The sequence below is a fragment of the Cupressus sempervirens genome, chromosome 3, assembly GCF_028749045.1.
Source record: "Cupressus sempervirens isolate cs-2001-9-10 chromosome 3, ASM2874904v1, whole genome shotgun sequence".
NCBI classification, from domain to species: domain Eukaryota; kingdom Viridiplantae; phylum Streptophyta; class Pinopsida; order Cupressales; family Cupressaceae; genus Cupressus; species Cupressus sempervirens.
The window spans coordinates 161,704,740-161,721,400 of NC_143120.1; the positions used below are offsets into that span (position 1 = coordinate 161,704,740).

At 34.1% G+C, this 16,661-nt stretch overlaps 1 protein-coding gene across 2 annotated transcripts in view; it reads left to right on the forward strand.

Moving 5' to 3' along the window:
• Positions 1-1,195: 1,195 nt before the first annotated feature.
• The window catches only part of LOC149565262 (phosphoglucomutase, cytoplasmic), a 97,833-nt gene continuing 82,367 nt past the window's right edge, over positions 1,196-16,661 (forward strand). The window contains exons 1-6 of one of the 2 annotated variants that reach the window (XM_089818813.1): positions 1,196-1,355; positions 1,457-1,549; positions 4,454-4,535; positions 6,286-6,341; positions 6,449-6,562; positions 6,859-6,921. In XM_089818813.1, coding sequence (XP_089674939.1) covers positions 1,469-1,549; positions 4,454-4,535; positions 6,286-6,341; positions 6,449-6,562; positions 6,859-6,921 — 396 coding nt within the window. In that variant the 5' untranslated portion in view covers positions 1,196-1,355; positions 1,457-1,468. The remainder of the gene's footprint in view (positions 1,356-1,456; positions 1,550-4,453; positions 4,536-6,285; positions 6,342-6,448; positions 6,563-6,858; positions 6,922-16,661) is intronic. The other variant, XM_089818812.1, reaches the window with a different exon arrangement.

Below are 16,661 nucleotides of genomic sequence, written 5' to 3' on the forward strand. Positions count from 1 at the left end.
TTTTACATGATTCCTCAACTTCATTCCTAATAATGTGCTTTGAGCAATTTCTAATCCCGTGGGCTTGAATATGGAATCATAACATAAGTAGAATGAAAATAACAATTTCAACTGAGTGATAAAATAAAAACACATTTGGTAATGGTAAAATAGAAACTCATGTAGCATCCATTTGGGGTTTGTTGTAGGTAACGACAAAAGTAATATTTAGCGGCATAGTGGAGCACAAGGTCACACATTAGCAGATTATGAAATCACATTGAAAATAAAACATTAAATTTGATAAACTTATGAAACGATATGAGACATCCTCCCTTGCCCTGCTGCTACGACTCTCAAAACCCTAAGAAATTTTAGTTAGGGTTTGGTTGTAATTTGGTATCTGACAAAGATCACAAAAATTATAAAAGATCTATAATTTGATAGAACAAATTAGAAAAAACTTATTAATTTTTTAAAAACATTGCCAATCGAAATCAACACTCTCATGAAATTTATAGAGAGAAGTAAATCATGCAATATTGCTCATCCTTTCTAAATCTTAATAAATTAAAATCCCATAGGGCATTCCTACGATTGTTGCTTCAACACATATCTAGATAAACAATGTTATAGTACAATGGATTCAAAGCTAGTTGCATGCAGATTTAAAGAAATTGTCAGGGCTAATTTTTTAACGCTTCTCAAAAAATATAACCAATTTGTAATTTTCAATTCGTAGTTGCTAGTGAGAAGTATGATATTGAAACAAAATTAAAAATGTAGTATTCTAATTCTATTTTACTAATTTCACACAAATTTTTTCAAATCCAGTTTATAAAAAAGCCAATTCCCAGTTTGTAGCCTTACTAGGCAATTAGCCTGAAAAGATCTTGTAGAGATTAGTTGGATTTAAAATATATGGGCGAACGATTAAAATTCTTAACAACGTGGCGCCTAGCCGCTTAAATTACAAACCGTCGGCATATTTGAAAAATCGACATAGTTTTTAAAACGAAATCAGGTTCCGAAAGAAAATAGTGGATGCCGGGCCCACCGTCGTTAGCATATCTGGAGAATATGACTCTTATGGCTCTGTATTTTACTAGTTTACGCATTACGAGACGCTGCCATGTCACATTTTTCCAAAACCATCTGAGCAGCGTAAAACAAACGCTCCTTCTACATAACTCCACACATCACGCCCCACGTAAGCAGATGAGATAGTCTATAACTCGCTGTGGGCGCTTCAGTATCCATCCTCAATCAAACCCCTGCGCTGGGTATAATCGTTGTGTATATAACATCCTCATTTCTTGCATTGCTTGGTGAGTATTAGATCTCAATTCAGGAGCTTGAATATTGAAATTTCAAAGGTTTTATTATGATCTGTTCTCTTGTTTCACTTAATCTAGAAAGATTTGTATGGGAAACGCCATTCTGATGTAGAACTTGGATTCTTTGAATGAATGTGCAGGTCAGAGAGAAAATGGTGCTTTTCAAAGTGGTTAAGAAGGAGACCTCTCCATACGATGGCCAAAAGCCTGGGACGTCTGGCCTCAGGAAGAAGGTGAGTGTGGAAATCGCGGCGTTAATTTACAGTGCTGGCCTGAATTCCTCCCAAATCTTGAGAATTTGATTTTTGTAGTGAATCTGAGTGAGTTAGTAGTTGAATGAAGATTGCTAGCAAATCTTAAAAAACCGTAGGATTTGAGTAATGAGCTATATTTGTTGTCTTGCGACATTATAATTCTCCGAGCTGTCCATTTCGTTGGTTATATCACTGATTCACTTTTTGAGAGGCTGGTGCTGCGAAATCGCCTTACAATCGCATGAGTTGGAGATGACTTTTTGAGAAGTTAAGTGTAAATCTGAACAAATGACCAAAAAATGATAGTAGATCTCCGCAACAGTGCAAACTGTGGCAGAGAAAATCAATATTAAATATTTAAAGTGAAGTAAATGATAACTACTCTCTCTGTTTTCGAAATTATTCGGATTCTGAACAAACGGGAAACAAATTTAGGACTGACATTATAAACCATTTGGATCAATTAATCTGTCAATCTGACGAAAACTAGAAACTAGGGTCTCTTTGTGGCGTTGCATGAAGTGTTTGTTTTATAGAAATTTAAATCACAAACGACAAATATATTTCTTTAATAATTCCTAAGCAGACTGATAGGAGAACTAAGTTGCATATCTGATCAAATCCAGAAACAAAATTTACATTTCAAATCTATTATGGAAATCTGATGATGTTAATAGATAAATAGTCTATTTGCTACTCATTAAATATCTGTCGATGTAGATCAGCTCAAAACCACACAGGTGAATTGGGAAATCATCTTTTAATTTGATAAACCGCAGAAATGCTGCTTATGTAAAAGTAACAAGGAACACTCTTTTCCAGTGCATAAGTTTTTTTTGGAGGACTACACAAACAAGCAAAAAAATGTGAATTAAAGTTTTAGGATAATATCTTTGACAGTGGATAAGCTGACATGATTGTCCTATAAACCTTCTTGCCGCTTATTTTCTTAAGGCTTGGGTAGAAGATGGATGCGGTTTTTTTTCCTAAAGATTGCATAATTTGAAATTTTCAGTTTTGTTATAAAATAGTCGAGCAGTTACAGTTTAGGATTTCAAAATTTAGCTGTATAGAAAGAGGGAGCTGAAATTATGTAAGCACTGAAATTACACATTTATTGTGTGGTTGCACATTTTGGCTTCCCCCCACTTTTTACCATAGTAACAAACATTCTTTTGTTGAAATTCAATGCAATGTTGCAATGTTCAAGTTTTTACTCTTTTACATCCTTATAGCTTATATTGCAATACATCTTTCTTTCATAACTAGCATTTTAAGTACTAAATGTATAGTATATACGACCCCTCCCATCCCCCGCCGCTGTCCCCCCACTGCCCCAAATTAAGGCCCCTCCGTCCCCTGTCCTGGAAACTTGTTCCCCCATTCCACTGTCCCCCCGTTCCCTAGGGTGGTGTAACTATGCTTTTTACTTTTCCTTAGAATTTTACTTCAAAAATCTATAATTATAAAGTGATCATACTACATAGTTACTCAAAATGAGGTATAGAAACTGCACAACCCTCATCATTCAGACTTGTCACAATTTTCAGCTCTACTGTTAGTTCTCTGATGAATGAAGATTTGGAGATTGGTGTTGAGTTTGGTTGAAACTTAGATAGGCATCCTAGTTCAAGAAGACAGCGATCAGGTGCAAAAGTCATTGCCGAAGGGTTTCTGAACAATATTCAGTTCACAATTTCATACAAAGTGTTTCCCTTGTTTCCAAACAATTCTGAGCAGTTTGGATGGTTAGTTCACAAGACTTGTGTGATTTTGGTACCAGCAGCCTCATAGATGACTGATTTCAGTAACCAGAAGCCATGACATGATACTGATAATGGCTATTATAAATCTGCACTCTTCAACAGACCTGTGGTGATTACGTTGGCTGCCATTTTGTGGTATTTAATTGTTGTAAAGACTGAAATTAGTTGGAATTGATGTTTGTTATTACTATTTTTAATATAGGTTTTGTTAGTGATGTTTTCCAAGATATGGATTGTGCTTCGAGTGAATAAATAGATCAGGTTGGCCTTATTTTGGAAGCATTTCCAGTTGCGTCAGCAATTTATTTGTGTGGGAAAACTACTTAAAAAAAAATCAGGGTACTCGTTACATAGTTGAACAGTTCAATGTCATGATAGCTTGCAGGTTCTTTTTTGGTCAATGTGAAGACCTTTTTTGACATTTTGTGCCTCTCTTTAACCTCATGTACATTCTTTAGCCCATATTGGAATATGATTTTTTTTGGGTTCTTCAAATGAGCTTGTTTAATGGGAGATACAATAATAATTCTTTTTTGTGCATAAAACTTGTAGTTCATTGTGAATCAATTGATCAAATTCATTGTCAATATTATGTTCAAATCTTCATTATATTGGAACTAATACCTTATGATGTATCCGAAACCAAATAAATCTGGGGCAGTTGGGGGGCACTCAGATCGTAGTATAAGAAATTATTGTTGAGGTTTTCTTCCCATCTAGGAGGAGATTGCGAAACAGCTAATCAGTCAATGGGACAGATTCCATCAAACAATCAAAACTTAACACACTATCATTGCCATAGTGGGCCATAATTTCTCTGAGGTTTACTGGCTTATTCAGCTGTCACAGATTGCATAGAATATTGAAAACTATATCTTTTCCAAGCATTCCTAGATGCAGTCTCCTGGTCTCATGCTAGTGGTATTTAATATTATTGATCAAAAACTTTGCTGATGTATGACTGGTGGATTTCAATATTTGACTCTTTATATTTCACCTCAAATTCTCACAACCCATTACAAGAAGTCACTATATTTATTTGTCTCTTATATGTGTTTATTAAGATACTTATGGAGCTTGCTAAGATATGCTATCCTCATTTGGTTCTTATTTTCAGGTTAAAGTCTTCATGCAAGAGAATTATTTGGAGAACTTCGTTCAAGCAACTTTTAATGCACTATCAGTGGAGAAAATAAAAGGCAAGATTATTATTTTTTCATTATGATTGTAGGGAGTAAATAACAATTTGTCATATATAATTAGGTTAAGTGAAATAGTATCTTTCTTTAGCATCTTCTGGGTTTGAAACTAGAGACCACTAGAAATTATTAGTATAGATCAAAATCTAATTGCCTGCTGGTGCATTTTAATTTTAGATATGATTGTTCTAAAATTCAATATTTTGTTTTTTGCTAAATACCTTTAATACTAGCTTCTGATGTAACCCAAACAATGTCAATAGAAGATGACTTTGTAGATGTACCTATTTTTGATCTGTACGTACTTTGTAGATGACTTAAGGGTTACCTGCAAATCAATCATTCAAATTTTCATTTCAACAAAAGAACATGGATGAGCATTCTGTGTTAAATTCTTTTCATTGCAAATGTTACTTTCTAGAGTAGTTTTTGACCCACAGAAAGTTGTTGTAATCCTTGGTCAGTTCTAAATCTGCATTTTATTACATCTCTGCATGTTGGATTTAGTGAGATTGAATCTTCCCTGGTATATGTTTAATAAAGACTGTTTATGTTTCGGATTAGTTGATTGGAATAGAATCAATCTTAAATGCTGGATTTGTTTGTTGGTACTGTTTATTCTTGACTTACTCCAAAGCGCTAGCTCTATTTTTCTTTTCATCTCCTTTTTAATATCCTTGATTTACTGTCCAGCTTAATTGCTGGGCAGATTCAACAAGATTCTTGAGTTGTATTTACTACTAGGCTTTTAGGAATAGATACCGCATAATTACACCATCGTCTAGTGCTAAGTCAAGCTTTGTTTTAAGACTTTTGTTTACTTGAGTTGTGGATTGAATGTAGCTTAGCTACATGTTTCTAGATATCATGTGCAATATTTCCTTTAATCATTGTTTGCACTCAATAACCGGTCTTTTCTTTAGTGAAGTGGAAAGTCTCATTTGATTGTTTAGATTAGTAGTTTTGATATCTGAAAGTGAAATTCTCATTTGTAAGACATGACTTTTAATAGTTCAGCAAATGTATCCTAGACAAAAACATAGGCACAAAATAAAATCTATTTATGCAAAATACTTTTAGTGAATCTTGTATAGCGTGCATATTTATATATCTTCTCTACAGTTTTAGATTAAAATTAGTTAATGAAACTTATCTTAGGTTTGGCTTGAGTTTAGATCTTGGGGAGCTTCCCCTCTGAATTCGAAAAAGAGGTTTTACTCCTGTTCCATTCTGCAGTGTATATGACAATTAATGGAGAAGTATCTTTGTAAAATCCACATTGTTTAGCTGTGTTTACAAATGAGGAAATATTTCTATAGTGGGAAGTGCTTAGGAAAGGTTCTCTTGATGTTTTGGTGTGCTTTTAATCTCTCACATATAGATGACATTGTGCTTGGAGTGGTTTGTACAACCCAGATCTTTTATATTTGGTTGAAATTTCAGGAAAGATTTTAGTGCGTTTTCTGCAACCTTGAAAAAATGATGGATTTTCTGCAGTTTTGAGTTTTCAATTAATTTTTTTTCAACAGTTAGATCAAATAAAAGAAAGGATCTGCAGGTTCAACTTTATAAAGAATTAAATTCATATCATCTAGAATTTAAAAAAACATGCATAGCTTTCCTTGGGAGGTTTTATGCTAAAATCTCAATTCCTGCATATTTAGAAGAAAATCATGATTGTTATTTCTAAAAGAGCAAAAATTATCTAAACTAGGAATAGCATGTTTATAATTTTTACAAGATCATGCAGGTTCTACAATAGTTGTGTCTGGGGATGGACGGTACTACTCAAAAGAGGCTATTCAGGTTTTCATTACTTGCTTTCTTTTAACATATTGATTGAGAATTGGAAATCAGCTGGATCATTGCCATCACATTCATCACTTTTTGCTTGCCATGGTTGGAACTGGTAGATAATAGTAAAGATGGCTGCTGCAAATGGAGTGAGGCGCGTTTGGATAGGCCAAAATGGACTGCTTTCAACACCTGCAGTGTCAGCAGTTATACGTGACAGAGTGGGGGCAGATGTAAGCTTGACATTGTTTTTTGTCTCTAAAAAGTTAGAAAGTTTTTGTAATCATTTTATAATCAGACATTAGGTAAAAGAGTTTCAAAAATATCAGTGTCTTGACAAGCTGTCAGTATGAAAAATCTTCTTGGCACTTGATATTGCTGAGCTAGGATCTTCTATTACCCTTTATTAAATTAAATAATATGTTTTTTGTTATAGCATTCACTAGCATCTTTATGCTCTCATTGCTGTTTGTTTGTCTTTATGTCATATTGTGACAGCTCATTTATATAATGCAACTTGCAAATGCAGGGAGAGAAAGCATCTGGAGCTTTTATATTGACAGCTAGCCATAATCCGGGAGGTCCACATGAGGTAATATAACTTAACTTTTCTAAAGATCCGGTCACTTCCTCATGATGTACACAGGGAGTACACCCATAAAATCATGCAGCCACACACATGGATTTTCAGACTCCTTTGAATATCAATCTTTTGAGCTCCTCTATGTTGCGTCTGCTGAAGTGTTAGACTCCCTCCGAATCTGATGTCAGTAATCCTTTCCCTGTAAGAACATCCTCGGAGAGAAAGGAAAGATTAAGGCAAATAGCTCTTATAGTATGTATTTAAACACAAATAAAAGAGAGAGTAATATAATACTCAAGGAAAATAAATAATTCTGCATAATAATATAAGATCATTGTGATGTGAATATCAGGATTTAACTAGCTGTGGAAATCATCTCCTACTTATCAATATAAGATCATTCCAATATAATATAGATAAATGTCTAATTTAAATATATACTTTGAACATATATGCATGTATTCCATCATATATATATATATATGTACTGACCAATTTCCCCAATCTATGTTCGCTTATATTCATAAGAAATAAACAATTAATACTTACCTCCAACATTACCTTAACTTCTTCAACCCCTATGCTTGTGGTCTATGGAAGATGTGTTTGTTATGTCTTTGAACATATTAATTGTAACAATGAAATTCTGCATTAACCTCTATGGTCACCCCATGGTTTCCTATTCATTATTGTTCCTTTTGATCCCTTAGTGAATAATATGTAAATTGATTTATTCTTAATGTGAGAATGGTATTTCTGTCCAGACTGTTAACTACCCTTGCATGGGCTCACTTTGCTCTCTGTCGTTCTTTCTTGTGGACATTTTTATGCCCTCCCAAAGCTTGAGAATTCCCAAACTTGCGGCTGCAGAAATGGCATTTAAATTCCTTGCCATTAATATTCTCTGCACGTTGGACCTTTCTTCCTCTTTCCTTGCCACACTAGAATTTTCTTCTCGTTTTCATCATCATCTTCGGTCTTCTGTGTGAGTTCAATTTTGAACAATTGAAGTGCTTTTTCAGGCTTCAGGTTGTGGGGCCCTTCACAGGTTTTTTTTTTCCCATGTATTTTTTCTTGAGCCTGGTAAACTCCAATAGGTGTTGTTACAGACGCAGGGCTAGGGAAATCCCCACAAATTATCCAAATGGGTAAAAGCAATAAATTCCCCAAGTAGGACATAATTGAAAATGGGGGGGGGGGTGTTGTCATGACAACACTTCCTCCAACGCATGAGTTTGGCTACTGGTAATGGTATTTCATCAGTCTTTCATGGTAGAAGATCACCTCACCAGTACCCTCTATTTAATAGAATATGTAAAAGAGAAGAATCTAATTCTGTAATGAGGTCACTCCATAGAATCAAAGAACCATTCCTTCTACAAACATCTTCAGATTGTGGTATGACTTTGCTGCGCTCAACATCTGATCCATGTATTTTAAATTCATGAATTACATTTGCAGCCTTGATCTGATACCATGTTGATTTATGAGGATCGCTACAAATGTAACGGCACTGCCTATGTGGTATGTGTTTTCCGAAGACAGTGATCTCTTATATTTATATTGAGAATAAATCAAGAAGAGACATGTCCCTTCATGGGACACATCTATTCATTAATATAATGACCATTTTAATTATATATATATATCTTCAATAGTTTAGTCACATAGGTTTATCCGACTGAAGTACCAAACATCAACACAAAATGAAATCATAAAAAAGTTGCATCAATGTCGCAAAAGTGCATCTTCTTCTCAAAGAAGTCCAAGTTTAACTTTCAAAACACAAAAAGATGTCATTGAAGAAAGTTTCTGATAATTTTTTTCATTTTCTTGCAAGATTTGTTGTGGGTTGCTAACGATCAAATGCCTATTTTTCATTCTTTCAAGCTTATCGTTTCATTCAAGTGTGATGATTTGTTTCATTAGAGCTCAGTTAGGTAGAAAAAAGCCTATTATGTGAAAGAATTTAATCCCACATGCGAACATGACGACAAAGAATATTTAGGAGCCGAGATCAAAGGAAAGGCCAAAAATCCTAATCGCACAATTGAGATCTAGTTCCCACCATTTGAGATGTGAAACTGGTAGATGGAAGGTCCCTAAGGAAGAGTGGGAGGACAAAATTTGTAGATTCTGCAGCGAGGGTGTTGTGGAAACAGACTGGCACTATTTGAAGGATTGTACAGCATATGAAGACATCCGTAACCGACACAAAGAAACGATAAAAGTGAACAACATAAAAGACCTTTTTGAAGGACCAAGACTCCTCAAGGGGGCCATTTTACTTATGCAAATTCACAACAAAAGAGACAGGCTGGAGAAATCACATCAGATTGACTAGGAGTTTTATGTGGGTCCCTTAGGCTTATGGCCTCATGGATGTCATTAAAAGTCTTTCATTCATTCATTCATCATCGATAAGTTGTGTTACTGGATCCCCTTAGAATCTGATTCTAGTATGATTCGAATAATGATTTTCTCCAGATTCTGCAAGGATTTCGCCAAGATTCTAGATTGGAATACAAATTGTCTATGGATTTTGCAGTACAAAGATTCTAGAATCCAGTCTGAAATCAAGGCAAGGAATCGAAAGGAATCCACGAGAATCCAAGAATGTGGGTACCCAAAGTTGGGTCAAACATGCCAATTTTTTTATTCTTGTTTAAAACTAAAATGCCTCTATATCCTAATTTGACCAGTAAAGCATACATTTGGTCATTTATTCATCTCTCAAGCATTTTTCACCATTTTGTCTTTTTTCATTATGTTATGACATTTTGAGACTTTTACAAAGTAAGAATATGATATAATCATATATTGGTAATTATGGATTTATCTGTGATATCCCCATCTTGACATATATAATCTAACAATAGATAAGTATAATATAAGTATTATACTTATATTAAAATGATTAATAATGTATATAAATTAAGAATATATATATATTATTATATATATTATCATATAACTATATGAGTATACAATATATATATACTTTTATATATTAGATATTAAAATACTATATTAATTAATATATATGATTAAATATAATATATGATTAAATATAACAAGGAATATGCTATATAATCATAATTAATTTATAATATGATTATCTCATTAATATAATTATCTTATTAATGTAATTAATATTAATGAAGGGGCATGACTCTTGGAGATATGCATATAAATATAGGATACCAAACAATGAAAGAGGATCAGATAAGAACATTATTACGAAATGGATACAAAATAGAAGGAAAATCCAAAATGTCCTAAAACGGGACATTACATTATCATTTTCTGAGAATTTAAAGAACCTTGTTGGCTCTTGTTGATAAGTTGGCTAATGTGAATGGTTAGATGTTGCCATTTATGTAAACACTATAATCAGTTGAGTTTGCTTATGTTAAGAATAAAGTTTTGGTATGTTGTGATGAAGGAATTGTCTAAGTACAAATCAGGAAAACTGTTCGCAGTCAAACATTATAAGTTAATGAGCTTCACTAGAAGCAGATGAAAGGCCACAATTTTGGAATATGGTAGAATAGTGAGAGTAAATGATGTGTTTATGTTTGCTAATGTTAATATGTTAGTTGGTATGAGTTTTGGGTAAATAACATGAATTAACGATAACAAATTTCCACAATCCATGATATTATATTCATGCTTTTGGGTAAGATCGTGTGTGAGTTTTTGCCAAAAAAATCACACACAATCTTACCCAGAAACAGGAATATAAAATAACATAAAGACAGTCTATAATCGTAGAACCAAATAATATGGTAAAGATTGGGTAATTAGACTAAGGAATTGAATTGTCTTGACAATTCAAGAACTTAGCAAATGTAGGGATGACATCCTAGATGTTTACCCTCACTTAGTAGAGTGATAAAAAGATTTGGAAATGTGTAACACATTTTGTTATTCAGGCCGACTAAACAGAGTTAAGGAAAATGGTATATAAGGAGATCTTTTTGATATGCGAAGATACATATGACAATTCCATGGTATGGTTATGATATGCAAGCTTTGTTTATGCTGGAATATGTATGTTTTGATGGTCAGACCAGATTAGAGGATTACAGGGTCATGATCAGATACGAGGAACACACAAGGATTAATCAGATATTGAAGATCTTAGTATAGTCAGTTTTGGTACAATAACTATATCACTTGTAAGGGTTATATAGATTTTATATTGTTTTAAGAGTAGTGAGCTCATTTTGTAATACAACTCCTAATAGGGTTGAGGCCTCTAACAAGGACATATGTACTAAATGTATGTAATAAACTCCTAATAGTGTCAAAACCTCTTATAAGGTATTTTTGATTAGTGCATCATCTTGCGGGTACCATCCCTACTGGGGTTTTCCCTTGGTCAAGGTTTCCCTATTCAACAAAATATGGTGTTATGAGATTCTTTGTGGCGTGCTACAAAGAAATCAAGGATTCAGATTTGGTTACCAAATTGAAGAAGGAGAATCAAACTCTAAGCATGAACATGAAGTCAAATCACTAAAGTTGATCAAGGTATTAGATGAGAACAAACTATAAGCAGATTTTAAATATAAGATTACTGAATTAAACTCTTAGTTTACCAGGGTGAAATCAAAACTTGATTTAAGTACAAAGAACTTGAGGAGTGCAACAATATTATGAAAGGTGAACTTGTTCAAACCAAGCTACATCTTGACGAATTATATTTAAGTATTGATAAACTTGATGAGAAGTTAATGGCACAGAAGCCTAAAGGAAACATGATAGGTATTTGATATGTTGAAGGAGAATTTTCTAAAGAATCTGAGGTATTGAATGAACAAGAACGTGAACATGAACCTAATTAGATATCAGATCAGATTGAGCAACCTAGAAAACAAAGGAAATCATTCAAAGGCATATGTTATGCATGCAATGAGTATGGCCACATGAAGAAGGATTGTAAAGGTAACATGGATACAAAACCCTTTACTGGATATTGTTTCAATTGCTTTCTATATGGACATAAATTGGTGTGAGAGCAAATGAAAGGCCTAACATAACATCTAGAAGACCTTTGGGAATGAACAATGTTATCAATAGTGGTGTTACATGCTACAAATGTAACAATTTTGGACATATAGCTAGAGATTGCAGGTTGCAACTAAATTAGTTTGGACCAAGATATGGAAATTCAGTAATTACATGTCATAGTTGCAATAATTTGGGACATACAACTAGAATCTGTAGATTAAATAGATTTTTGAACATAATGAGAACACCTAATGCTAGAAGAAACAATTATGGTTTTAGAAGAAATGCGAATACTAACTGTATGCTAAGAAAGTGCACTCCTCTAAACCCTTCTATCCAAGATATCCCATAGATTGGAATGCTTGAATGGTGATTTAGAGCTCCCTATCCATGGAGTGCAAAGGTGTATGCATAAACATGAAAAGAGCTCTCAGTTGAACCTTAGAGATGCAACCCTTGCTAGTAAACCATGCAACGGGAGATTCTTTAGACAAGAGCAAGAGTGATGATGTCAAAGAGTTCTCAAACATGCAATGCAAGAAATGAACTATATTAGAATGGAGTGCAGGAATGCAACTAAACTAAGCAAAATGAGAGTATTACAACCATTTTAATTAAACCAGGTGATCTAAGCTATTGTAAAAGGAAGATAAACTATTGCAAATGCATCTAAACTAGAATGGGGATGATAATGCAAGAATGAGACAAGAAGTAAGAAGTTCTCCACAAAGCTCCAAGAAAATCTGTCAAGAAACCTGCAACATTACAATAGTTCAAAATCGGGGATTCTAAGAGAGGGAAAGAGATCTCTCTTTTAAATGTGTATGAGCGGTTGAGATCAAGATCAAGAAGTGGATGATCAAGGGTGGGGGTTGACTTTTAGCATGATCCATGTGCAAGATCAAGTCAACCAATGAGAGAGAGTTGACTTTTCATGTGAGACAAATGTCTTTTCTTTTAATTTGTAAATAGGAAAAAGACTTTATCTATGCAACATTGAGTGGGTTAGAAGAAGGGGTCTTTTAGTTAATTAAAGGGGAGCGTGTTCCTTTTAATTAAATATGAACTTAGGATATAATGGTCAAACTATAGGATAAAATCAAATAAATAAATTTTTAAAGATTTGGCCTAGGCAAATAATTAAATAATTTAGCCAAAATGTTGTGAAGGGGGCTAATAGTCTAGATGACCATTTTTAGGTGATTACATTTGTCCCTCTTTGGTTAATGTGTGATTGGTCTGGGAACACATTATGTCAAAGAATAAAGAAGCCACGTAGGTAGCAGCAGATAGAGAGATTTGATTCTGAAGAACAAAAAGTAGAGCGATATAACAAGTATTGAATGCATAGCCTAGTAGCGACAATATTGAACACTGGGAGAGAGAGGCGATAACAAAGCTCAAGAAGAGTACTAACATCAAGCAGAGCAGATAGATCAAGAGCAAATGGAAAGGTCAAGCATATGCTCTTGAGAAATAAATTCTAAAACCATATGCTCCTAAAAATATTTTTGCTCCCTCGGGATCGAAATCAAAATTAGGTAAAGGGGATGCAGAAATGAGCAAGAGATGATCAAAACGAGATAAAGCAAGGTCCATGATGACAGATATGTAATTAAACCAAACCCATAAGGAAGTGATAGAATGCCCTAGTTTGACTAGAGTTGACCAAGAAGGATAAAGTATTAAGGTCAGGTCAAATCAAATAGAAAGATGAAATGAGGTGAATTGGAAGAGGTGAGAAGTGTGGAAATGATGAAGACATGAAGAAATGAAGACGCCTCAGCGAAGATTAGACTTCAAAAGGTCAGCCAACTGCATAGGAGGAAGAATTTTAAAGCACAGTTTTGACCATCAAGATGAACTCAAATTTTGATTTCGATCCTGAAAATGGATCCAAAACATCAAAATTATGTAGATGTGATGATATGATTAACCCTTTGGGATGACATGATAGAAAGATGCCAATGAAAGTCGAGAGAAGATGACTAGATATGATCGAGGAGAAGAAAGAGAAGAATGAACGCAGTTAGCCGATACACCCATGAAAGATGAAGAGAGAGCTCTCTCCATATGCAAAATGCAAGACTAAGCTAGAATGAGCTTATGGTGCAAATTGGTATGCAAAAATGGTTTAATAAGTTGGATAAGAGCATTAGAGGAGAACAAGAAAATGAGAGAATGTAAGGCCTCAGATGAGGACAAAAATGAGATTAATAAAATTTATGGCTGGCTTATATGATGAGGTAGGAGAAGAGATAGAATAGGCACTTATAGAAGTGCTAAATGATCCTAGTCTTAAGAAGTCTCATGCCACTAAACCTATGAAGAGATAAATGGGTATAATTATAAATGAACCTACAGAGAAAGCTACTGATGAGGCAGATGATGTGAATCAATTCTTTAGCACGGTTCAACGTCTAGATTTCTTTGTTAGTGGAATTCTTGAAACATTAAATGCTAGTCAACTGATCAAGAGCAAGAGAAGGATACTCTTGATGATAATATACGAGACATTGGAGACATCATAATAGATGCAATATATATGACAAGTCAAATTGGTAGTAATAATGAAGATTAGAATCAAGAAGATACTCAAAAAGAGGACCAAGAAAAGAAAGCTATGGATATTGATCAGACCGAATTGACATCTATGGCAAATGAATCTTCATTTTTCCCATAGTAGATGATAGTAATAAAGTGGAAGTTCAAATCACTTCACCAATGCAAAGGATAGATATGCAAGAAGCTAGTACAATTGAGAAGGCAAAGAAAATTGCCACACTTGTTACACCAAGTACTTCATTCCAAGCATTGTTGGCAAGTAGCAATTTGAGCCATGATATTACTAAGTTGGTCAAGGAAGACACAGATGAAGATGGATTTATGCAAATATTACCATATGCTTATTCCAAAGCAAAAGAGCAGTCTGAGAAGAAGTCAGAAAAGCATATGAAGATTTTTGAGCAAGTCTTAGACAGATGCATAAGACATTAACTATCCCTACACCACTCCTAGGCAACAACATTACAGAGAATTTGAGCAAGGTAATAGAAGACTTTGACTCTTATTATTACTTACTATCAGAATCAGCTATAAGACATTAACTATCCCTACACCACTCCTAGGCAACAACATTATAGAGAATTTGAGCAGGTTAATATAAGACTTTGACTCTTATTATTACTTACTATCAAAATCAGCTAGAGTTAAATCAAAGAGATAGTTTGAATCAGAACAGTTCTACAAAGTATGTGCGAACATAGCCAATGACATTCAGGTCATCGATGAATGTATAAAGGATATCAAAGGATGCATTCCACAGGGTAAGAAGATCTATATTGCTTGTACCAGATCAACCAAGTATGTAGAGGATGTAACAAAATGCGTTGAGGAAGATAAGAAGCTAGAACAAGCTAATGAATTTAAGCAGAAAGATCTAAGTGTTACCGATATGGGTAAGGTTGGCAGTAAAACTTATGATGCCATTAGTAAGTATACTTGAAAGAGAGAGAGACAGGATATTGGGGAGATTTACCTTATTTCAAAGTTTGCCAACCCCCAAACTTGATATGCTGCGGAAGGAACTTAAAACTTTGGAATCTTCAAGAAAGAGTTACGAGTCCTTCACACCATTGGACCTAAATGGAGTTGACATAGAAGCTTATGCTATATGTGTAGTCATACCAGTGGTAGAGTCAATGAAGAAAATATGGGATATAGAGTATGAGACTCTGAGGAGAAATTTTGCAGATTTACTGAGGTATGTGAATTAAGAAGAAGATTGACATTACAATTCAAGAACTTAGTAATGTAGGGACAACATCCTAGATGTTTACCCTCACTTAGTAGATTGTGATAAAAAGGTTTGGAAACATGTAACACATTTTTTATTCAGGCTGACTGAACAAAGTCAAGGAAAAGGGTATAAAAGGAGATCTTTTTGATATGCGAAGATACATATGACAATGCTATGGTATGGTTATGATATGCAAGCTTTGTTTATGCTGGAATATGTATGTTTTGATGGTTATAGTAGATCAGAGGATTTTATGGGCTTGATCAGATGCGAGGAACACAAAAGAATTAATAAGATATTGAAGGAATCAATATAGCCAGTCTTGGTATAGTATCTATATCACTTGTAATGATTATATAAATTTGTATGATGTTGCAAGAACAGTGAGCTCATTTTGTAATACAACTCTTAACAGGTTTGAGGCCTCTAACAAGGACATATGTACTAAATGTATGTAATAGGTTCCTAATAGGGTCATAACCTCTTACAAGGTATTTTTGATTATTGCATCATCTTGTGGGTACCATCCCCACGAGGGTTTTCCCTTGGCCAGGGTTTCCCCAATCAACAAATATTGTGTTATGAGTTTCTTTGGGCGTGCTCTTTATTTTTATTGAGTTTATTTGTTTATGCATGTTTATGGTTAATTGCTGAAATCCAAAATTGGCCAAAAGGTGTTGGAATACTGATCACCCCCCTGCCCCCCAGTATTCCCTATTTCTAACAGCTTTATGCTGAAAGATTGATATTTTGGTTTTGAAAGTTTGCATTTTTTTCATATTTTTGAGATATATGTTTTTTTGAATTATTTTGAGTTATAAACAATTGAAAATGCAAGAAAACTGAAATGGGATTCAGCTATGAACATTCATCTTATTTATTTCATATATATGGTATGATCACATTTGTAGGAAAGCTACAAAGAAATCTAAGA